Raw genomic sequence first — 25,156 nt, 5'->3', positions numbered from 1 at the left:
TAGCAATTTCAAGGCGCTGAACGCGTTCTTCGCCCTCATCGCGAAACTGCTATGGAAATTATAAACTCGTGCACGCCTTAGCGAGGTTCCCTTCGAGCGGCTGCGTCACAAAGGAGCCTCGCAAACTCTGTACGACCGCGCTCCGTAAACACAAGCTTTACTCTCATATACATGAAAACTCATACAGCAAGCGCGCAAGCCCGCGGTGGCGGGACCCGGGTTTGTGTAAACATAGACGGGCGAGTCCACATTCACGGGAGGTCGGCGGCGGAGGGGTGTCGGTGGTTCGCGGCTCGCGGGCTGTTCGAAACGTCGGGTCGCCGTTGTTACAGTACGCTAAGGTGTCTGTCGTGGTGTGTCTTCTTTATAAAAGGTGATCCACCCAGGTCACGTGTCCTTGTGACCCCATCACGACCTGCCGGGCTAAATGAGGGGAGGGGAATGACCACTATAAGTGCTAGCGCAATAAAAAGCGTTGAAGAGCTCGAATAGTGCGGGTTCGAAGATTAATAGAGCCCGGTATTTTTAAGACAAGGCTCAGAAGCCTTTTATTGGTGCTGAGCAAGTGTCTATAGCGTTTAACTCAAATACGGGGAAAACGACTAAGTGGAGCACTGGAAGGGAGAGAATTTAAACATATGCCACAAATGAAGCTCAATAATGAATTAGTTCGAGGTAATTGTTAAACCAACGGATATAAGAGCTTAGTTCGCTTTTCCTTGTATTTCTTGTATTTATATGCTGTTGTGTGCTTGAAGGTTTTATGTAGGCTAGTAGAATTTCTTTCACGGAAGAGTGGGCATTGGCAGGGCATGTAATGCCAAAGGAAGACAATCGGTCGTACCTTAGGGCAACTGAGTTGATTCCGAGGGAACGCAAGCGTAGCAAGAGTCGGGAGAGGAGAGGGGAAAAGCGGCTGCAGCTGACGCAGTGTAGGGTTAATTGGAGGGACGAGTTTGTCTCGTGGTGGACGTAGTTAGGCTGACGATGATAATGGTGCAGAGGCGTAGCCGGGGGGGTCGGTTATCAGAACACCCCTGAACTTTTCTGAGCGCTGCATAACCCCCCCCCCCCCACCCCCCCTCCCCCCTTGACGATTTTACGGTCACGGAGGTGAACGAACGATTTTAAGTTACGTTCAGCTTATAGAGGAACTCACAGAAGTTTCATGCATTGCCGTGACCATATTTTAAGGCGCTCTTTTTCCTCGACGACAGTTCTGTGTTGAATTTCAAACAATGACCCTTACTTTTGTGTTTCAGTAATTATTCACGAATGTTTTGATGCATTTGCGTTTTCTGTTGCTTTATACTCGAAAAGGTTGATGTACGTAGTTGGTGCTCGATAATAGGAAGCGGAAGTTATCGCAGAAAAGAGTCACTCTTCTTCGGCGTGGTTTAATTGGTGAGCTAACTTGACCAGGGCATACTGCCGCGGGGTCTGCTGATATGCTTCCTTCCTATATCGCCGAATAGCCTTCTTTTTTTTTTTTTAGCTTGGTTTAAAGAGGTCACTTCTCTATTCTGTGCACCGATCCCGCGATTCAAGTAGAAATCGCTCGCCAGTAATTCCCTCTGTATAAACCATCATAGCATCTTTGAGGCACCCAAACCCGCCCACGGGAGCAGTCCGTGGTCCACGTACCAGAAAAGGGAACCAGGGCGGCTTGTGGATGCCAGGCCCCCACGGAATGATGTTGTCCGCGTACCAGATCAGGAACACCATGAGGAAGCAGGTGCAGATGTTCACCATCATCAGGTCGGACAGGCTCACGTTGTCCAATGTCGACGCGGAATCGTGCATGTTGTTCCAATTAACGCCCCCACCTGTCCAGAATGGAATGGAGAATTGTGCCCAAAATACGACAAATGTTTTGTCGTTTTGCCGTAGACGACAAATTTATCTGTGGTATACTGTAGTATTTTTCTGACGGACTAGTATTTACATGTACTTTTCCGTAGTTCTGTCACTACGACAAAATACAGCACCATACTATCGAAAATTGTGTTACTACAAGTTCATGACCAAACAATACGACAAAAAATCTGTTGTCACGACAGAACATTCTGTTGTCTTTCGAATGAGATTTGCTGCTCTTGATCAAACCGTATGATAATCGTCAGTCCTAAGAACTTCGCCTTTTAAGTGCGTGTACTCTTTCATGCCCAGAAAGAAGACAGGTAGTTTAGAAGAACTTCTTGTTGGGCGAGTTGGTGCATTGCTTTGAAGAACCACGTTGCGCTATAAAAAAGACAGCCACAGGAAAAAGCCAAGGAGACAGAAAGAGCGCTCTTTCTGTCTCCTTGGCTTTTTCCTGTGGCTGTCTTTTTTATAGCGCAACGTGGTTCTTCAAAGAAGACAGGGTTAGGAGGTCCCTCATAGTCAGTCGCTGAACAGGCCACAATTCAAGTGCATGCACACGCATACGTTCCTTAGAACTTTGGAGAGATCGCGTGCTTAATCACCAGGTACGTCTGTCGCCTGATGACACCGAATACAACACCATTTCTACATTACGAGTTCGTCTTCGCCTGAAAACACACCTGGAATGCAGCGAAGCTTGCGCACAAAGACATATGTGCGCATGATTAGAGCTTTGAAGCTTGCTCAATCTACATGGCTAATGCTTTCAGATGTCGCAAGGAATTCACGTCACTTGATTCTAGAAACCGTCAGGTGATTTATCGCCTGGTGCGCACTCGCAAGCACTGTGTTTACGCGCCAGAATTAGAAACTTTTCAGCGTGACCAAGGCCGTCGTTCTACGCATTTAAGCGTTTACTGTGCTTAATAGAGCTACTCTTGAAAGCGATTCAGCTTTGCTTTTATAGTTCAGATCTAGGGCAGAGTACAAAGGGGCGCTTCCGGAATGCCTGGGACAGCTTCATAGACGAACCGGGAGCTTTAATCAGTGGTTGTATGGTTTCGTCGCCGCCAAGACCATCGCTGTGTTGCTTACGGAATCTCTCGAAGCGTTCGATGATCATGAAGGCCCAGTGTAGGCCCATGCCGGGCGAAACGGACGTGACAATCTTGGAGGCGCGGCTGCGCAGGTAGTATCCCCGGCCCAGCGGGTTCTGCAGCATCAGGTACGGGAAGGCGATGCTGCAGATCCAGTAGATCATCGAGAAGATGGTGGACATGCGACCTGCGAAGGAGACCGCTGCTCAATACAGAGAACTTCCAGGCAGACTTCAAAATCGTTGCAAGCCTCGTTGACGGTGGTATCAATAATAATGGTATTGAAGAACTGAAGACAGGGGGCGCCATATTCTGCACTGAAGTTATCGTTGTATAGTGACTCGTAATGAAACGCGGGTGGTTAAGAGCAGGATAATCATACCCAGAAATTCCGTACACGCGCATTTTTCGACGTGAAGTTGATTATGAACGCATTTTTTTCTCATGTACTGTGTGATTCTACTATAACGATCAATATATATGCAAATCTTCCCTAGGCAGGCTAGCATTTTTTTGCTATTATCGTTTTTGCTATCGGCAGAAACGCTCCTCATTGGTTTTCTATGGACAAGCTTTATTTCATGGAACCATGGACAAGCTTTACAAATATTTTGCTACGCTTTGGAAGAATGGACGATCACCTTCAATATTTCGAAAACAGGACCGTACGATATTCCGCAGTTACCACAGAATTAAAATTGATGTCCCAAGAATCCTGGACTTGTGTAGGTCACAGAGAAACCGCTTGCAGTTAACGCAACCTGAATTGTGATGATGATGATGGCCGGCTTCTTAACTATAGTCTTTAAAAACGCAGCGGGTTTTCCCCGTCAAATGGAACCCTTTCATCCAATGGCGTCAACCGCTTCTATGACCTTGCTTGTGTGTGACAAGGGAGGGCGTTGTAGAATCCCTTCCCTCTGTGGTTAAGGATATACTCTACTCTCCATTGTGGCGCCGCTCCCTGCATTGTCACGCTGGCAGGGTCATGAGAACTGGCCGACGCCATTGGCTGGAATGGGGTCCTTTGACGGGGAAAAGCGTTCTTGAGATGTATCCGACTGTAGAGAGCATAGCGACCTTTCTCCATGTCACCACTTGAGCTGCGCAGGAGTGCTGGGGTTCCCTGTTCTCCGCCACCACGGACCTGTTTGTGTTCTCGCCTAGCGACCGACCAGGCCTTCGGAGTCTCATGAGGCTGCCCTTCCGCTGGGTGCCTACTACCACGCCAACAAGGACATCGTGATGTTCCTCAATGCACAAGCTTCGCTCCTCGTTTGTCGCTCTCTGTTTGCCGATCAGTGGTGGAAAAAATAAAACGGCAAAAGCCCCGCGAGGGGATCAAGACTCACTGCTGGTGAGGAGGACCGAGACGAACATGGCGTGCAGGATGGTGAGGCTGCTGAAGCTGAGGAGCACGACGAATACGAGCATCGGGTCCGAGTAGCTCAGCACCGGGTTGGGGCCGAACACGAAGAGGAAGAGCATGCACACGCAGCTCAGCAGCAGCGTGGTGAACGACGAGCTCAAGAAATGGCTGCCCCAGTACACCAGCTCGCTTGTGCCGGCTATGCTGAGCAGCTCCTGCGCCGGAGACCATTAAGCACTCGTCCACGCCAGCACAGACTTCCTCTTCGGAACTGAACATGATTTATCAAGCGTTGAGGAGGAGGAATAATCAGTATCGGATGGCACTGTCGCCTACGTCTGCCCTCTCAAGCCGAGCGACACCACGGCCTGTTTCGTACGTACAGGGTCAATCACACTTAGAGGGAACACGGCTCCGCGTGGCTGCGCACACATGGAGCTCTATTGCGACGAAGCCGGTAGCAAACCCATGCAAAGGGGTAGATGACATGAAGCACCACGTCGAGGTCCCTCTTCTCGTGCGCCAGCCTGCATTCATTCATGAACGAGTTAGATGCAATGGCACTCCGCAGGTACGTGGCCACGCGGAACATTGTTCCCTCTAAGTGTGATTGACCCTGTACGTACGGGCTATCCAAACCGGTGCTCCAATGTCGCAGGACCAGAACGTCAGTGGCTGCAAGCTGTTTCCTCCGTGGTCATTAACTCGAACTCTTGTGCTTGTACACATGGTCTTGTGCGACCTAGTTTTTATTTTTTTTTAGGTTGCTCTTCCCGAGAAACCTCTCGCGACCAATCATTAATTTAGCTGCCACGTGCCACGGTGGTCAGTTTGCGCACTATCTAGTAGGCACGTTTTGATGACGCCACGAGGTCACGTGACCTAGGCGTCCCACCTAGGTTGCTTCTCCTGGGATTTTTCACTCACAACGCCGACGACGACGCCGGATTTTCTGAAGAACGGGAGTCATAAAGCTATCGCGTTAATACGTTATAAGCGACCGGAAGGGTGAGGAACAAAGGCTGGTTAATGACATCCTAGTCAAAACCCAGAGGAAGAAATGGGCTTGGGCAGGGCATGTAATGCGAAGGCAAGATAACCACTGGTCCTTAAGGGTAGCGGAGTGGATCCCCTTATAAAAATGGTCCACAGACAGTATATAGATTTCTTATAGACTCTGTTGCCTTCCTATAGATATTTCTTGTTGTCTATTCTTATTCTATAGACTGTCTATTGACAAACGCCTGCTAAGTAAAGAGTACGACTATAAATCTATAGACTGTCTGTAGACTGTCTATAGCATTTGTATCGCCTATGGACTGTTCTCTAGTCTTTATAGATAGAAGTCTATAGGAAGTCTATAGACTGCCTAAAGCTTTTTTAAGGGGATTCCCAGAGAAGGCAAGCGTAGCAGTGGGCGGCAGAAAGTTAGGTGGGCGGCAGAAAGTTAGGTGGGCGGATGAGATTTAGAAGTTTGCGGGGATACAGTGGCCGCAGCTGGCAAATGAAAGGGTAAATCGGACAGACATGGGAGAGGCCTTTGCCCTGCAGTGGGCGTAGGGAGGTTGCTGCCGCTGATGATGATGATGTTAATACATATTCCCTATCGCAAAGGTGCTGTAATGAGGAAGTTAGAGATACCAGTGGCAGGACCTTGGAAGAGTGAGTAACGCTTCGGGAATGGACCGACAACATAACGGAATAGAACAGAAGAGAGCCGAGCACAGTCAGCGCTGTTGCTATACATCTTGTCGCCTGTCTTTTTCCTGCGCGCTAAAAGCGTATCGTTTCTGGGAAAAAGTGTGGCCCGCGTATACGAAGGCGCGCTGCATCCAGGCGTGTCATTTTTTTCGCGGTTCGTCGACCGGCGGCGCGCAGTTCGCGAACAATGGATGACCGGCGACAAAGCCGAGCGGACAGAGACAGCTTCTTGCCGGCGTCGCCGAAACAATGATGATGCCTTTGCGAAGCAGAATAAGTCCACTTTACGCAAGGACAGTCTGGGGGAGCGCCGCTTCTACCTGCACATAAAGCTTCGTCATCCAAATCATATAGGCGCTTGTAGAATGGGAACGCTGTTGTACAGAACCATTCTTTTGTCTCCCCTAAAGCGTGAGTGGTTATCATCAAAGCCATCAGTCCAGATCCTGTATCTAGGCGGTTCTTGTGCATCCAGGACGCTATTGTATATGTAATTCCCTTTTGTTTCTCGTAATGCAGGGACAGTTATCCGAGCCGTGTGTTCAGTAAAGGACTACAAATAGACTTGATTCTCGTTGCACACGACTAAGCTTTTCTATTTGTGGGGTCAGCTTGAACATTAGGGCACACATCGCTGCCTTGTGTGTCTCCCTGCGTCCCAATGTACAAGTTGGCCCCACAAATAGAATAACACCAACTAGCCCGGAAGAATGTCATTCACAGCTACACTTGGAAGAGCATCTGCGTGTTGACTGATGTAAGTGCTAGTCAAGCCTTAGGCGCTATAAGACTTTTTCGCTGCTCAGAGCTTGATTGAGCGCGCTTGCGTGTTGGACTGTGCTGCTGGCACAGTCCAGTGGTAATATGGCTGCTCTCAAAAGGCAAATGTGAAAAGGTCTATACTCGGAGGTTGATGATAGGTTCGTACTGAGGACGGCTGTGAGCACAGACGTCTCACCGACCTGCCCTCACAGTGGCGTATACATATAGCGAACACTGATGGCTCCAACTCATGCAACTTCAGTTTACGAAACCGCAGTTCAAAGACAACTAAGTTTTACTCTCCTGAACTTGCGTCAACCACGTCTATAGCCGTTATTCCTGAAGTTCTTGTACGGGTCGCATCAGAAGTGTACACAGAACACGATGTCGATATCCGAATGGGCTGACCTCATATATTTGGCGACGCCGTATATTGCGGCAGAAACGCGGCGCCTAAACGCACTGATATGGACAGTTTACGCAGAGGCGCAGCCAGCGGTGGGGGGGTTATGGTTTTCAGCTCTTTCCAAAACAACCACCGGAGCCGGAAGTCGTTCTGTATTTTGTCTACAATGTCGTTTTCGCGCTCGAAAAGACAATTCTTCGCGAACGTTGCGAACTTGGGCTGTATTTCTTGGAAACGCCCATGCACTTGGAGTCACATGAAGCAAGGAGATCCACGCGAGCACAAAGTTTCAAGAGCGTTTCGATAGTGAGCGGGCTCGTCGCAGCTTTGCGCGGCGGCCGCGGACTCTGCGGAGCGCATGGATTTCAATTCCGAAACTTTACGGGCATAAAGTTCCCCAACTTTTGACGCGAAAGGGGCAGGCAAAAAAAGCAGCCCCCCCTCCCCCCAAACAAAATTTCTGGCTACGCCATTGAATTTACGTCTGTTAATTACCGCAACAGGGTTGCCCGTTTGAGCCTTGAAATTTCATATGCATACTCGTTTTTCTGTAGGCGAGATTCGCACATCCAGAGCGCATTACAGTTTAGCCCGGATATATTGTGACGAAGACGAAGCTGGCAGTGGCGCGGGACGGAGCGCTCGCGCTATGCCAGCGGCCATTAAAATCATCTCTTGTCCATCGTTCATCACGCCTCATTCTTCGGCTGGCCGCCACGTAACAATATCGAACTCGAAGGGGATTGCAAAATAGTTTGATATATCGATAATTCGATCTATATATAATTACACCAAATAAGGTTATTTGCAACCTAGAAACAACAGTACATTGCACCACGATAGTGATTTGCCTCTTGCAGCGATGTACCACCCGCCGAGGCGGTTGATGCTTCGGTACTAGCCCCTAAAATGTCTGATACTTTTACTCATTAAAATTAAGGTACGCTTAGTTTCTCGGACTCCTTCGGCACCAAGCCCAACGCACAGATTTGGTTAGGTTTCCTTCACCGCATTACAGCGATGTGGTGCGGAAAATGAGTACAAAAGACCGAAGGCCACCTCCAAACACATTCCATGTTGCCCTCGTCTCGCGGCTTCGCAGCGAAAGCGCTGTAATCAAGTGTCCAGGCAACGCAGGTGACGCACGCGCACGCGAAAAGTGACAGACGAGCGCTGTTACACTCTACACAGAAAGGAGTAAAATGGGCGTAAGCTGTCCTCTAGCATACTCCCTTTCATCCCATTGGGCACTAAAACTCCCATGGACGTCCCGTAGACGTCCTAAACGTCCACACGACGTCCAAGAGAGTTTTAGGGTCTATTGGGCACTAAAGGAAGTGCGCTAGAGGAGAGCTTACTCCCTTTTTACTCCCATATAAGGCGTAGCCGTATCTAGAGTGTAGGAGAAGCGCCGCTTGCAGGAGCGCGGTGCGCCGTTTGATAGGAAGAGCGGTGCAATTGTAGTTGGATATACCAAGCGACTTTCCTGTACTTTTGCAGAGGATTTTTAAGGGGATAATATGTGTGTTCGATATAACAGTAATTAAAAATTCCCGGGTTCGATATATCCGTATAGAATGTATTTTTACCAGGGATCTCACGGCAACGGCAACCAGCCGAGGAATATGTAAACGGATCAGTGGTCGGAAGGCGCAAGTGGAGGGGGAAGGGGCAGAAGCATCATTTTTCTCCGCTCCTGACTTGCGCGTGTGGTACAAATTTTGGGTTGACACGACTCGTAAGGAGCTCTTAGGGATTCACAGAAGAGAGGCGCGGGACGGTTTTAGAAAAAAAGTATGCACACCAAGTTTCCGGGTTCTGTTTTTTTTTCTTTTTTTCCTGATAACAATGTAGAACGACAGATCTGCCCAGCACTCTTATGAAAAACTGTGACTCGTTTTTGAGTCAACGAAAGGCGCAGTAACTGCCTCCCTTCTTGGCGGACATTTGAACCGCGCTGTGAGAAAAGGGACGAAGGAAGAAATGAAAGAGGGAAGAGAGATGGAAGAGAGAAAGAAGCACCGTAGTGGAGGACTCCAAATAATGTCGATCACCTAGAATCTTTTAACGTGCACATGGGGGCCTTTTGCTTATAGCACTGTCTTTAGACACGACTTTCGGCTTCGGTTTACGCTAGCTGTGACGTCAGAAGAGTACTCGAAACTGCCTTTAGACTCACGTGCTCTTATGTTAGTGACGAATTCGCCACTCCGTCTTTTGCTGCGAATCATAGACGAGTCAGAGGTCGCGGGTGCTTGTTGCAAACGACAGAACAGCGGATGTTTCACTGATATAAGGGCACGCGTGGCGGATTATGGCGGTTTTGAGGCCTCACAGCCAGAGGAAACCGAAACTGAAAGTCTCGGCTGAAGCATATGGGTGATATCTTCTCCAGTTGAGTCATAAACAGACAAAAACACTTCAGACGGTTGCTATAGTCTGTACACGAATGTTTGAGTGTTAGAATAACATGATAGACATGTTTAGCTTTGCCGGTTCTCTTTATTTTAACGTAGTAATCACAGCCTTGTAATCGCACCGTATGCCATCTTGGCGCGAAGTTCGTCAGGTGAGCAAAACGAAACAAACATACGCAAAGATGACAAACAAAAAACAACAAACACAGTGTCACAACTGGCGCGGAAGGAAATTATCGCACTGCCATCATCACCAGCGAAGCCGTGTCTGGCATGCGACGACGCCGTAAAACCGGGTAAACAATAAAGAAGAGCTAACGCTGTTCGAAGAACTCTTATCCAGTGCGAGGAAGTGGGGTATTATAGGGGGCGGTGAGAGCGCGTACCCTCATCCCGGAGCACTTCTCGTCGGTGATCTTGGCCACGACCGAGGCGAAGGGCAGCAGGAATCCGACGCCGAAGTGGAACACCAGCATGCTGTAGGTGGTGTTGAACTCCTCGGGGTAGTACGCGGGGTAGGGGAAGCGCTGCAGCTGCACCTGCGTCTGCTCGTCGGCCGACGACGCCTGGCCGAACCGGATCGCCGCGATGTGCTGCAGCAGGTGGCGCTCCACCGAGTACTGCAGCGGCAGCAGCGCGAACATCTCGGCCGAGGAGTACACCGGCTGCGGGCCCGGAAGCTGCGGGCGTCGGCGTAGAGTTTTAGCGTATTGGTACTGCAGCCTCTGATGATGAGGCGGCTCCGCGCTCCCCAAGCACGCCTTTTCGCACCTCTTGATGCGATAGCATCCAAGCCCCCGGGGGCCAGAACGCGTCGTGAGTCATAACATTCGGCCATTGGCTGGAGAGAAGTGGCGTCACCAGTCAGGAGCATTCCCATTGGCTGGAGAGAAGCAACGTCAGGAGACGGAACGATTCTCATTGGCTGGAGAGATGTAACGTCACCAGACAAGAAGTGCCGTCACTTCCGGTGAAGGCAACAGCTGCTGATGCTATCCCATTATCAACACACAATAGAATTAGTTGCCCGTGTGAATTTTTTAAACCCGGTGGCAGCCATTATGCATGGTGCCCATTTGATAGCATACCGCTCTTATGCGGATCAAATTTATGGCGTAGGAGTGTGACGATCTTTTCACGTCAGGTTATTTTAACCTACGTTGTCCGTAATGAACACTGTTATACCATGAAACAAACCTACACATAGCATTCTTGCACAGTTTTTAAGATCACAGTGCTCACAAGTAAAACAAATGTTCTGGTTAAGCAAATTTTCGAATGTCTGTTGACGCATTGAGTCTCTGCGTTTATCTATTTTTGTGCGAACTTCGTGTCAAAATACTTTCGGTAAAGAAGAAAATGCGATAGCATTTGTAAGTTAGCCCACCCCCCAAATATTCCAGAGAAAACCCCGCCCTCCCCAAGTTTTTAAAGTAGGCCTCCAGAAAATGCATTAAGATGGATTAAGTTTAATTATTTGGTAGGTTTGGTTTATTGGTTTATTGGGGTTTAACTTCCCAAAGCAACTCAGGCTATGAGAGACGCCGTAGGGAAGGGGTTTAACGTCCCAAAGCAACTCAGGCTGTGAGAGACGCCGTAATGAAGGGCTCCGGAAATTTTGACCACACCCCAGGTGGTCTAAATTTCCGGAGCCCTTCACTACGGCGTCTCTCACAGCCTGAGTTGCTTTGGGACGTTAAACCCCAATAAACCAATAAACCAAACCTACCCACTAATTAAACTTAATTAGTATAATGCCATATGATATTGTCACCGGCAAAAGGTACTAGAAGATTCTAGTCCTCAGATTTTCAACTTTGGCCGTGCTGATGACGTCACGACTCTCTCGGCCAAGCAGGGAATCTCGATACGGAGAAATCGGGTGTTTTTGCAAGACGACAACCGAAATGCCATATAATTAAAGGTTATTTCTGTCCGAACCCCTGTGGCCCACAATGACGGCATAGATGGCGCCTCGAGGTGTTCGTAAACCACCTTTCCGCACTTCGACCCACTCTGCGAAGCTAGCCGGGGTCTCTCGGCGGTTACTTAAGAGAGTTACGCTCCTGCTAAGAGCGAATAGAAAAGAAATATAAACTCGGTAGTATTTATGTGCGAGCCCTGGCACCCCTTGGGCTGACAGAAAGGGTCCCTCTCCTCCTTTTTATGCCGCGTATTTCACACAAGAGCGTTTGATCCTGGTTCTGCTTTCGCGATGACACATTCCCAGTTATCGGTGCTTCCACAAATCCACTTGCCTCGCAGAGGCAGTTTCCGTAACAGAAGTGGCAGGCCACATCGATCGCTACGCAGCACCACTTTGATAGCTCGTCCGGGTGTAAGATCCAGGGTCTGCGTTATTTTGGCTAACACAGCAATCACATAAAGAGCGCGCTGAGCACAAACCAGGCAAAACGGGACTAGCTCCAGCAATTAGCCCTCTCGACGAATGTATACAGTCCCTGTGGAGATTGACTGCGCTGGCGATTCTTATGCTATGGACGGGTTGCAGCGAAAACTCCTTCACCATGGGGGCCCAACCTGTTGATTTGGGGGCACAAAGTTAGGGCAGCGTTGGAGTCTTGTGGAGTAAGAGAAATGTCGCGCGTCTCTCCTGCACTCCTGTCGTGATTAAGATCACCTGTGTCAAGCCACTTCCTTGCAGGTGCAGCACACCTGCCCCGCGTAGCTGTCGCGACGGAGGTGATTGAGCGTAGCTGTGCCAAGCTGTTGCTTGCCAGGTGCACCCCCCGTCAAAAGTATACAGCCCAAGGGGTTTGCTTGTGAGGCCTGCAGCATGCCTCGTTATGCATCCTCAGTCACCGTAATCTGTCGAAATAGGAGTGGCTTCGCGTCCGCAATCCTTTCAAGCTTTGGACTGATATATGTGCTAGGGAGCCACGCCAAACAGCTTAGAAAAAAACCCCTTGGGCTGTATACTTTCTACGGGGGCTGTACAGTCGGGGACAAAAGTCTGTGGACCACGTGTTTCTCAAACGAAGCCGGTAGCTATTATTATCCGGATGCTCGAGACAGCACTCCTGGAGATGGACGAACAAAATTTTGACATTCACCTCCATAAGTGTGTTCTCCAGCCGCCAGCTAATACCAGAGCTATCGGCTTCGTTTGAGGAACACGTGTTCCAGAGACTTTTCTCCCCGACTGTACATGAAGGGCTTGCAATAGAAGTCTATGGCTCCAGCGCTGCAGCCAACTTCTTATACGTGAAGGACCAGTCGTGCTACCACTGTAAAGTAGTTTTTGCTTCGCAGCGGCGCTGACTACCAGATTCCTGCAACTCCTTTATTAAGCTAGTCCTCTAAGTGGCTAAGGGTCGTAGTAAAGCAATTACTCCCCAGGGAGTAACCGCTGTGTCACTCTCAGTCCTTCCCGGCTTAAGAGTGAACAAGCTGTGTCCGTGCCACAGATGTAAGTGGTGTGCGTACCGCCAGCTCCTGCCAGTACTGCAGGTGGATGTCGAAGCTGAGTCCCGGAATGCGGATGCGGTAGCGCACCACTTCGGGCAGCATGTCGACGCGGCTCATGTCGCCCTCGAATATGACGCCCACCACGGGGTATGACAGCAGGTCGCCCTCGATCATCAAGTCGAGCTCGTCCGCGGTGGTCACCGCTTCGGCCGCCGGAATGGACAGGTCCTCGCGGACCTTACCCATCACCTGCGCCACGGTATGCAGAGGAAGACAGCAGTATCCGCAGCTGTTTGCAGGGCTGATGGTGACCTCCTGTTCTTCGCTCGAGCGAGGAGAGTGAAATGATTGGTTTATGGTTTGGTTTGGTTTAGGGGGTTTAACGTCCCAAAGCGACTCAGGCTATGAGGAACGTCGTAGTGAAGGGCTCCGGAAATTTCGACCACCTGGGGTTCTTTAACGTGCACTGACATCGCACAGTACACGGGCCTCTAGAATTTCTCCTCCAAAGAAATTCTAGCCGCCGCGGCCGGGATCGAACCCGCGTCTTTCGGGACAGCAGCCGAGCACCATGACCACTGAGCCACCGCGGCGGCGGGAGTGAAATGAAGCGGTATATATATATATATATAAACGCAAAGCCTTCACGTTTCGGTAACATTTGCGCCTCGAACACGTTTCCCGTCTGCCAGGCGCTTCCACTCTCCGCTATGCTATGTCTCCGGTATGCACCTGCAGCTAAATCTCTCTAATTCAAAAGCGTTTAATGGTTCGTACTGTCGTCCGTTAACAAAGCGTGTCATACGTGTTTAACTCGGGAACTAAAAAAAAAAAGAAGAAAACCAATGGTTGCTTCAGATTGAGGTGGAAAAAATGAACCTAGAAGCCAAGTTTGATTGCATGTAGATTAATTAGTTAATTATAGTAAAAAATGTTGAAATTGCGTTGAAATAGCGCGGACGTCGGTATAGCCACGGGAACGATGTGACGTCACAACCACCAAAGGTCGTCACGGCATAATGAAAGTTTTCACAGAATGGTCGGAAAAACGTCGGATTTGTGTCAATTTTGATAAAAAATGTGTAATTAACCGTAATTAACACTGAGGATCCCCGAAAGATGTACAATTTGGGTACCGATATAGCCACGGGAGCGGTGTGACGTCACATCCACCGGAAGTCGTCACGGCATATAGTGTCCACGGCTTTCGCCTCTCAACACTTTAGTTGCCAAAGTGCCCTCGCAATTTTTTTTTTGCCTCGCCGTGTGGGTAGCTATAGACGTTGGCGCGCACCTCCTTGAGGAGTGGCACGTCGGGCGTGTAGAGTATCTTGGCAGCGGTGTGCTCCCATAGCTGGAGCGGCTGGACCCGAGGGAAGACCTGGGCCGGCTGCGGGTCCCCAAAGCGCAGCTCCAGGCTGTCCCTGCCGATGCCGTACATGGCGATGACGGCGAACGCCAGTTCCAGCAGAGTCCACACCAGGTGGCGCCGGATCTGGTTGATGTACACGTCCTTCCAGAGGATGATGTACAGCTGCCGGATCGAACTGCCCATCTTCGGCAAGGGAAGGCCGAATCTGCGCCTGCGAACAGAAAAAAATTGGCAGTGGTTTAGCTCAGGTTAAACCTGGAGGATTGCGAAAGCAACGAGGAGAGAGAGAGAGAGAGAGAGAGAAGCGATGTAGAGAGCGGGGCAGCGGCGGCGGCCCCGGCACGCTAGCTATGCGCCGCTACTGCGCATGCGCAACTGGCGAGCGCGGTGGGGGCACCTCTGAGTCACCCGCGCAGCGACGGTGGCGTGCCGTGTGACGTCACTGCTCCCCGCGCATGCGCAGTATGGTCTTTCCTCGGCTCCGCGAAATGGCTCGGCGAATCGCGTAGTGTTGCTCTCGCAACAAAAAAGCATGACGCGCCGAGGTGTCATATCGCATGCAAAGGTGTCAGCGAAACTTGCTGGTTCATGGTGCTACTCAAAGATCAGTCGCTTGTACGCGTATCTTTTTTGAAGTGTCAACACTTCACGAAGACTAAAGCACCTGCTTAGCATTAGGCAAGTTTAAAATACATTTAAGAACAGATTTAGCTCTGTGTGTGGCGCATGATTGCTGTAGCTATCCCAACGCACTGCGGCACATATTCAGAGGGAAGCGAGATCGAATGAATACAAAGAGGTCTGTATTCAACTCTGCTAGGTAGGCGGCGTCTGTCGGCGCAGTATGACGCAATCGCAAACACCCTGCTGTCTGATTCAGCTTGGCCTATTGGCCACATGAGGCACGGGTGGCTGGGCGTCTGGTCACGTGATGCAGGTAGGCTTCTAAATGGAGACACACATTAGAGCACCGGGGCTGGCACACCTTCACTCTATGGGTACCCCAGTATACATTGTACACTGTAAACACGAATTTCCATTCAAGGGAGTAAAATGAGTATGCAGTCCTCTTGCGCATTTCCTTACAGGAGCAGAGCAGGTTATGTTGCCTAATCTCTGAGAGTGCTCTAGGGAACTGTGTACTCCCTTTTTACTCCCTTATAGGGTTATTCATGTTTACAGTGTACAGAATTGGGAAAAGCGCAAAAGATAAACTGCAATGATGAAATTGGCAAGGTGACAGAAAATTATGGGACGAATTTTCTGCCGTCGGACTTTGTATACAATGACGACCGAAATAAGCTTGGCCAGAGTCCACATTAATCACGTGACCACAGAGTCGAAGTGAGCACAAACGTCCACGATTTAAAACGGTCAGCGTGAAACGCGGGAGGTTTCTGTGACGACATATTACCCTGCTCACACTGGAACACAGAGCCATATTTACACCAACAGAGCGTACACCCTAAACAAAGAAGTAAAAAGGGAGTAAATTGTACTCTACTCTTGCGCACCTCCCTTCTTACTCACATATAAGCGTATTCGTGTTTGGAGACTAGGCGTGTAAAAACAACTTACAATATATGCCGAAGTCTCCTGGTCCTTGCAGTCTGAAACCTTTATGCCCAGGTTAGCGGTGCCCTCCTCAGCTTGTGGGTTCCTCTTAGGTCGCGACCTCTTCCACTTCCTGATTTTCAGGCGAATCTTTTTCCTGAGGCGGAGCTTTCCTTCGGATTTCTCTTTGTCAACAGTGCCAGCTTTCTCCAAACCACACGCTTGCTTCTTGCCCTCTCCTTGTTTTGCGGACTTTGGCACGCCCGGCGCTGGCTGAGACGAATCAGCAGCTGCACTGGCTGACGCAGGTAAACTTTGAGCGGCCTCGGATTCCTGCTTCGGGAGGACGACGTCCGCTTGCGATTCGACACGAAGGAAGGAAAGCGAAAAAGGCGCTGTTAACCGATGCAAATATTCGGCGTGTGTCGACGCTAAGGCTCGAATCAAGGGCGACGGCTCGATTGGATGTACCGCTGGCTGCGGCGGTTCAAGATGGAGCGCAAACTCTTCGTCAGGGGCTGCTGCCGATGTGGAGACGTCCAACAGCCTGCTAGACCGAACGTGCTCCAAGTGCTCCGTGCGTTTGGTGCTCAGCCGAGTGGTCCGCAGAGAACTTCCAGGATCTGGGGACTGAAAGCCAGCCTTAGTGTACAGGGTTTGGGTGTCTCCACCCAAGTCTTTCGTAAGCACTTACGCTTTCCGCTGCTCAGTGTCGTAAGCGAAGTGCATCGCGCCCGGCCGACACTCCGGTCAGGAACCTTGCTCGTCGGCGGACCTGCTCGTACCAGGAGCAGCGGGACTCAGCAGGGCCTTGGCTCGTGGTTCTCTCAAGGACGTCGGGGCCGGTGCAGGGGTGTTTCGGCAGGCCCAAGCCTACTAGTGGAGGGAATAGCGTTGGATCTGTCTCAGGCGGTGCGTACACCGCGAGCTTGCGTTCGGCGGCGCCGTCTCGCGGAGTGGCTCGCGACTGGAGCCACGAGCTAGCCGCCGTGCTTCCTTTTCTACTTCCTCCTCTTATCGTTTTAACGACGTTAAGTGGTTGTGCGGCGAGCTTCAAAGGGCAGGCCGATGTTCCATTGTGTACGCTTCAAGTCTCATTAAACCAAAACAGCTACAAGTGTGCATCTGGACCTTTTTAGCATAGCGGAAATGTATTAGCGGAGACATATACCGGTTTACCGGATGCCTCCACACGTTCAGTGGACCTGCCTGGCCCCACCCATGTCAGTGCGCAGGAGGCATCCGGTAAACAGGTATTTTTATTTTTCTGATTTCCAAATGTTTATTTTATTATTTTATGTTTTCTCTCTTTCAGTCAGTGCAAAGTTGAACCATTACATGCGTCGCATTCGAATTTGCACATGAAGCCATCGTCCCGTCTTCCATCTCCCAGCTAACAGGCCCCTGTCGTTGCGTTGTCCAATCTGTCGGCCCCATTACTACTCCTTTTCCTCCTCTATAACCGCTCCTCTTTCCAGCAGTTCATCGCCTGTGTCTTGGCCACTCCCGCGTAGTGGGTATGTGCCATTTTATTTGAGGCCAATTAACCAAACCTGTATACGTCTCTGGGCATGCTAAAACGTCATATAGCAGCAGTCCGGAGATGCAAGAGGCTGATGGTGCGCATCTTAGCATGTTTGTGTAGCGGAGATATAGACTCCGCCCGATTCGTCTACAGAAGATGTTTATAGTTTCTTCCTTAATAATCATAAGTTGGTCCTGAATGCTGTGTTGTGTACCTGCGGCGTATATTCCACCGTTAATTTTCTGAGGTCATTGTTGTAATATTTCAGACATACTTAAAAACTACCCGAATTGCTTATGCACAGTACAGTGCTCGCGTTTGGTTGTCAGTCTTGGGCTATTTTTGTGTGTGATATTCTGTTTCGTCTCATGCATAAATTCACCGCATAAATTTGTGCACTGTATTACAGCATCTGTTTTAAAATTTCCTCTAGGGGCTTCGTTTGCAACAACGCACACCCCGTGCCCTTTCATATTCTTGATAATTGGTTGCAAGATTATTCAGTGAACCTTCGAGCAGATGTTGACTGCGAACGGTGGCGAAAACGCAAGCGCGCCCATTTATTCCCCGTTTTTTGGTTGGCATTTCTCACTCCGGCTCCATGACGCAGTCCCATGAGCTTGACAAAATCTTTAGCATTGGCTTTCGCCCTGCGTAAATTAGGCATCTCTTTTCCTTCTACAGTATAATTATAGCCGACTGTTTACAATAGAGCTGATTTTTTACCACGCCTGCTGAATTGCATATGTCGCGGATGTCTCTGGCTTCCACTGTTGTGTGCTCTGCCCATTTCATTTCGATGCCTAGGCATAGAAATGCTTATATTTGAATGCAGTTTCTGAAAACTTGCGAAGGCACGTTTTAACGGTCTCGGGGTTTCGATCTTACTTGTTTGCATGTCACCTTTAAGCATGGATGCTTCGGAGGCGCAGGCAAACATTTTTTTTTTTTTGTCGAATCTGCATTGACTTCCCCGAGTACCAGCATCTTCTGTTCACGAGGATCAGCAAAGATTGTCAATCACAGCAGCTGGACGGCTGTAACATGCCGCTACGCTTTTCTAAAGCGATAGCGTTAGAGGCTCCATTAGCCAGAAAATCCGGCGTTGGCGTTGTCGGCGTTGTGAGAGAAAAGTACGTTGGCATAGGGTGGCCACCCGCCAAAAAAGCAACCTAGGTGGGTGACCTAGGTCACGTTACCTAGGTGGCCTAGGTCGGATTGTAAGCAAACTGACCACCATGGCAGGTGGCTTTTAAATTTATGGTTGATCACGTGAGGTTGCTCGGGAAGAGCAACTTGGGTTGCACAAGCCCCACCGATGGCTTGGTGTGAAGGTGTGGTGTGGGGTGAGCAGGGACCTATGAATGTAAAGTTGAGAATTACGAATTCCGCCTAAATGGGAATTAACTCATGAACGCTTCATATCCTTAAGGGAGAGCTTATAAGTGTCCCCTCAAATTTTGAATTATTCTCCTGCACAGACAGGGACTCTCTCTTATTGTTGGCCTGTCTGCGCTGTAGCAGAGTGCAATATTTGACTGACTGACTGACTGACTGACTGACTGACTGACTGACTGACTGACTGACTGACTGACTGACTGACTGACTGACTGACTGACTGACTGACTGATTGATTGATTGATTGATTTCACTTACCCTCCATGTGAGACCCTTTAGGTTATTACATGGTATGGGACAATACATTCTGATAACAGACCGTACACAAACATTAATAATACATAGAAAATTAAACAATAAACATTCAGTAACTCGCAGAAACCAAGAAAAGAAATAGCATTTTATGACGATTATTGGGAGTAAGACTAGACACACATATGCGAAAGAGCGGAAGTCATGTTGCTCGCAGTGTTCAAGATATATCAACTCTGAAATAGCTAGGGTTGCTCAAAAGATGTGCAAGGCGTTGATGATCGTCGGCGCTTCCATCCGCAAACTGTGGAAACATGGCCACAGAAGCTGTTCAGACTGATAAAAAAAAAATGCAGTAACGAGAGCGCTGAGTCGTCAACGCCGTACCCATCTGCCTGCAAATAAGAAAAAAATAATTCGGCCCCTTTTCTGCATTAAAACTTTGGTTTGATATTTGTTTCGGAGGTTTCTTGCACTGCAGCCAGGTCGTACCGTCCCTTTGCTTCATCATTACGGCCAACATGGGCTAAATTTTCCTTCCTCCGTGCGTCCAAAGCACAGATTTGAAAACTGGCGCCATGTTGCCCAACCAGTTTCCTTTTCGTTGCGTAGCGGAAGTTGCTGCGCGGGAGAAAAGAGAGAGAGAGGGATAAAGTTATACGCCGCCAAGCGGAGGCTTTCGGTACTACGCAGGAGAGAAATGTTGGGTCTCCGGTGAGGGCCGGCAGTGGGAGAACGATCAACGTATACGCGTTTCTGTTCAGTTTTCCTCGCTAGTTGCGGCTCGTTTTGTGCGATAAGCTTAGCCTTAGGTTAGTTTTCCCCCTTTTCTTCCTTCTCCCGAGGCGCATCTCGCTCGGCGATAACGCTACGTGTGTGTGAACGTGCGTGCTGCTTGTGTTTGTTTACTACGCTCTCGACCTCTCGCCGCCGCCAGCAGCAACAGCAGCAGCGCGGCAGCACCGCCGCGCGTTGGCTTTGCTCCCACGGCGTTGGCTGTTCCGGCCTCCGCGGCCGGTTAATGTGCTACGGCAGCGCAGCGCACCCGCTGTGGACTACAAGGCGGACTCGAACGATGTGATCTTCCTGCGTTTATGGGTGAGTTGCGAGTGACTTCTTACGTTTTCCCCATCTCTGTTTTTGTGTCGTGGTCGCCGCATGTCGCACGCGTGTGTTTTGTAGCGACATGGCGCGACATACATTGTTGTTGACGCCCTCGGCGACAGTGATCGAGATCGCCCGCGCTCGTTCGAGGTCGCCGCGCCTCCGCCGCCACGCCACTGCTTTATTCCCTGCTGCGAGCGGCGGCGGAACGGTACGGCCGTTAGGCTTAGCAGGGAAGCGCGGGTTCGGTCGGGCTACGGTGAGTAGGAGGTCCCGCCTGTGTAGCGCGCGCAACGAACCGACGGCGGCGGGGAGCCGGTGAACCCCGGGTGTGAACGACTCGATCGCGAACGCAGCGTGTGCGTTTCGCGGACTGTCACACGCCACGGTTTGCGCGTACGGGAGACACCGCCCAAACACGCTCGCGCTCGCGCGCGCGCGGAGAAAACGGAGGAGGGAGATACGAGATCGTAGTACCTACAAAGCGGCGGCGGTGTGGGGAGCGATGCTATCGGCGAGGCAGCGATCCGAGCGTGTAATTCGAACGGGTGGCGGCGGCACGGGCAGCCCAGCCACCGCTCGCTTCGCAGCCCCGCGCAAACGTTTGTTCTTGTTTTGTGCTAGCGTCGCGTGTTCTGCTAGCTTTCGCTTCGCTCTCGCGCGGCGCGGTTTCGTCTTGCAGCGTCTGTTGAGGCCACGGCGCCAACAACCTGCGCCGCTGGGGAGAGCGGCTGTCTGCATGCATCGTGTTGGCAGACTGCCTCGGGCCTGGGCGCGCGGAGCGTGGCAATAAAAAGAAAAGAAAAAAAAAGAAGCAGCGTCGATCCAGGGTGAGATGAGAATGGAGGGCTCGGCAGAAAGGAAGTAAAGGATTAAACGAGCTGCGCACTTGCAAGTCGTGAGCCGTGGGCTATGGGTTTTGAGCGTCGCACCAGCTTGTTTATGAATACGACGTGGCCACCGGCGGTTAGCACGTCTGGTGATTTCGGCTGTTAGCACGTCTGGTGAATTTCGGCTGTTAGCACGTCAAGTGGATTTTAGGCTTTTTTTTTTCGATTTTCTTTGTTCGTCACTGAGACGTATCATTTGCGATTGCTTTTTGCCAACACAAGAACAACGTAAAGCATTTAAGGCGCTGAACGTGATAGTGTCCGTGTGCTGAAATTTTTTCTGTGCTCATCTCTGATTGGCTACAGCAAAGAATGTCACACCTCGGAATGAAAACTGATTTTTGGTGTTTTTATGATCGTCTTTCAGGAAAAAAAAAACTCCGCGCCCCTGATACGTTCTTTCTTGGCCGGTCTTGAAGCAGACCTTATCTTCGTGACAGCGCGAAGCACAGAGATTGACATTTTCTCGTTCTCGACATTTGAACGGCAGTACATCTTGTTTCTGAAGACAATGTTCTTTGCGCCCCAAAAATATTGTTTAACTAGGCCGTTGCTTGGTTTGCCTTTTTTTATTTCATGCTTAAGCGCTCCATGATCATTACAAACTATCGAATAGAACGAGAGGCATTTGATTGCAGTGATTCGTAATCGAGTTGAAAGTTTTTCTGGATTTTATCCTGTACTCAGTTTTTTTTTTCTTTTAGTTTCAGTTTTTGCTGAACATGCTACACTTTCAGGTTGACAAAAAAAAAAAAAAACTGGGTCGCGTACGTAGTGTTGCCAGGCGATGTTGCTTTGTTTCTGTGTGGCGAGAGCTTTTGGGTGATTTCCAGTGTTCAGTAAGGTCAACCCGAGTTTCACCGAGGCTTGCAGCTGGGCTCCAGGTTGTAGCAGGTGCATTCGTTCGAGCTTGCCGTTTCCATGCGAAATCGCCGCTTTTGTCTGACGGCCTAAATATTGGCGTAACCGTGCGCCTTTTTATTTATCTTGACGTTATTTGTTTTATTCCGATGTCATCGTCATCGATAAACAACGGAAATCTATTGTTTTCTTTTATTTTTATGCAGCAGCGATTCGTGTTTCGGATGCAGCTTGCACAGGAGCATTATCGGGCGTTCACTTGAATAAATATGAATGTTTTCTGCACGGTGTACCGCGGCTGGCGAAAGCCATTCGTCAGGGCGTAGTGACAGAACGCTGTTTGGTCGCCCTAGTTGGGTCCACGGAAACGGAGATCCGGTTCGAGATCCGGCAGTCTCCTGCGGCCAGTTTTCAGAGGCTAATACTCGAAGACTGAGGTGCCGCATATGAGCCCCGGAGTCAGCTGCTGGCTACGCCATTCAGTCTTCGGGGATTAGGGATCGCAGTTCGTTTTTTTGCCCCCAGGGGACTCGACGATCTGTTACCGCTTTTGGAACCACTTAACGTTGCGGATTTTGAATACAGGGCCTGGGGCCTCAAGTAGTTAGTTGCCTTTTAAACAGTTGTTTCCGTAATCGGGTGGCACGATGGTGTTGAAAATGTTTAATTGACACTTTGAGAGAGGAATTGATGTGGTTAGGGTCCACAGTCCGGGATTACATTGGCTGTCACTGCAGCCCGTGCTTTGAAAGAAGAAAACACACCGCTAAAATTAGGTGCCTATGACCCTTTTAACACGGCCCTGTTTTTTTTTTTTTTATCCTTTTCTTATATCGTATAGGGCTATATCTGTCGGTTCGTTTCCCGGTAGCAAAGCGTAAGTCCCGGTCAAATCGCTGTACATGTGCACATTTGACTCGTATCTCTCTCTTGTTTATCGTAAATGTCGAGGCCTTGTGTGTCTCTAAGCCCGCTAACCCACTATTAGCGCGAGAATCAGCGGCGTTTCGTGTGGTCGCGGTCGCGTGCGGCAACTTTGTTTTCGAGTGCTGGGCACGAGAGACTTTGTGCGAAGCGCTTTTGTTCTCTTTACGCAGATAAAATTCCTCGCACGTTGTCCGTCGATCGCGACGCGGAGATTGTGCTGTCAGGGCTACGTGAGAACATTCCTTAATCGGGCCGAAGCAATGTTTCTGGCTTTGACGCTAGATGGGTGCGCGCAGAGCCCTTTAATCGTGCCGTTCGCGGTTCGTGTATCGATGTCTGACGCTCTGATTGGGCCAGCGGTTGAGGATGGGTGGACGGACAGGATGGATGGATAAATGGACGAACGGACGGAATGACTACCGTCACTTTCAAGCCTTTTCGACCACTGGTTTTGTAGATTAGGGGTACGTAGTAATGACTCCGTAGAAAGATCTCAGACGTGGTACACCCGGCCAAATATTTAACTGGCTCGGGTGTTGCATCGCTAAATATACCTTGTAAAAGGGTCTTTTCGGCTACATCGTTGGCATATTAATGCTCTAATTTGACGCGTGAGATGACATTTCGTGGTTCCTTTTTGCTCATATAATGTTTGAGTGAAATACTTGCGTGGTTAGATCAAAGTTATCAGAAATTATCATCGTCTGCCACTACGAAGAGCCGAAACAAACGGACTACGCAGCAATGGTTCTGGTGGCGCATTTGCGCTTACTCTGGGTAAACGACTTGTCCGCCATGAAAGGAGTGGCAATTTAGCTACAGGAGTAGGCAATATGGACCAGAACCTTTGCTGCGTATTCCGCTTGTTTCGGCTGTTCGTAGTGGCAGACGATGAATATTTCTGATACCTTTGATCTAAACACGCTAGTACTCCACTCAAAACATTATATGAACAAAAAGGAACCACGAAATGCCATCTCACGCGTCAGATTAGAGCATGAATATGCCAGCGGTGTATACCCGAAAAGAACCTTTTACAAGGCGCATTTTGATAAAAACACCCAAGCCAGTTAAAGATTTGGTCGGGTGTACTTATCGGTACATCAGTTTCTTTGGCGTATAATAAACCTTGCATAAAAATTTAAAATTGCTTCAGGAAGTATCGTGAGGCAGTTGGCTGATCGAGAAGGCTTAGAAAGTCAATTTTTCAACAACAACAACAAAAAAATGCCGCCAAAATGGGCCGCACTTGTAAAAACGCACAGAACACGAAGGAGGCATATTAGCGGGAGGTAAAAAAACACGTTGCATGGTTTGGTTGATAGGTCGTAAGTATTCTGCGCACGAGAGTATGGTGCGTATATGCAACTTCGTCCGTTTTGCGGCACTTGAAGCATGTGGGACGGGTCACGTGTTCGCTGACCTACAAAAGGTTTTAAAGGTGCCACCTAAGTTGTTTTTTTTTTTTCAAGTACAATTTCTACTGACTTCGCTATATAGTTGAGCCCGGATGTTTCGAATTTCGGTTACATCGAACCCTCAGAAAGGTTAAACACACATTATCCCCTTGCAAAGCCCGTTTTAAAAGTATACGGGAAAGTTGCGCAGTAGATCGAACTCCAGTTTCACCGGTCATTCGATATATCGAACTTCCACCGAACCCGTCGCCTCGATCTTTTCGCGCACGGAGACGGTTCGGCTGCACGGCCTTGGACATCTCCTGGCAGCGCTAGCGCTTTGAAACCGTGTGACGAGGTGCGCGTCTGCAGTGCTTCTGGGTGCCTTTAGATCCCTCCTACTCATTTTCCACGCCACATCGTTGTCATGCGATGAAGCCAACGTAACCAACTAAAACCCAGCGTCGGCCCTCGACTGGTATGCTTTCGCTGCCGAAAGCGTCGCGGAAACCAATCGTAACTTAATTTCAATGAGATTATTCTGTTTACGGAGTACTGGTGACAGGATTAGACATCTTATGATAGGCACTGTCTAGTTCCAAAGAACCGTCCGCTGCGGCTTCGACGTGAAGTAGGTTTAGGTAAATCAACGTGCACCTAGCGTGTGGTTCGCTGTCGACACGCCGCCTGGTGGCACGTCGTTGCGAGAGGCGCGTCACTAGCATGGGTGCAACGTATTCTTGCTTCCGAGTTACAGATAAGCTTATCTAATGCCATTTTTATGTATCGAATTTTCGATATATCGAACTATTTCGCAATCGCCTTCGAGTTC

The 25,156-nt window shown here is 49.6% G+C and overlaps 2 protein-coding genes across 2 annotated transcripts in view; one reads left to right on the top strand and one right to left on the bottom strand.

Annotated features, from left to right (window-relative positions):
• LOC149365793 (phospholipid-transporting ATPase ABCA3-like) overlaps positions 1-14,599 on the bottom strand; it is a 39,685-nt gene extending 25,086 nt beyond the window's left edge. The window contains exons 1-6 of the mRNA XM_089569259.1: positions 14,339-14,599; positions 13,063-13,293; positions 10,002-10,295; positions 4,313-4,544; positions 2,959-3,147; positions 1,645-1,826 (exon numbers count right to left, since the gene is read on the bottom strand). Of these exons, the coding sequence (XP_089425385.1) occupies positions 1,645-1,826; positions 2,959-3,147; positions 4,313-4,544; positions 10,002-10,295; positions 13,063-13,293; positions 14,339-14,599 (1,389 nt within the window). The remainder of the gene's footprint in view (positions 1-1,644; positions 1,827-2,958; positions 3,148-4,312; positions 4,545-10,001; positions 10,296-13,062; positions 13,294-14,338) is intronic.
• A 5,229-nt stretch (positions 14,600-19,828) lies between these two features.
• LOC149365792 (mitogen-activated protein kinase kinase kinase 1-like) overlaps positions 19,829-25,156 on the top strand; it is an 89,843-nt gene continuing 84,515 nt past the window's right edge. The window contains exon 1 of the mRNA XM_089546245.1: positions 19,829-20,243. The gene's annotated coding sequence lies outside the window, so the exon portion shown is untranslated. The remainder of the gene's footprint in view (positions 20,244-25,156) is intronic.

The sequence above is a fragment of the Amblyomma mixtum genome, chromosome 1, assembly GCF_055824585.1.
Source record: "Amblyomma mixtum isolate Tamu chromosome 1, ASM5582458v1, whole genome shotgun sequence".
Taxonomy (NCBI): Eukaryota; Metazoa; Arthropoda; class Arachnida; order Ixodida; family Ixodidae; genus Amblyomma; species Amblyomma mixtum.
This window is presented reverse-complemented; position numbering and strand designations above follow the sequence as displayed.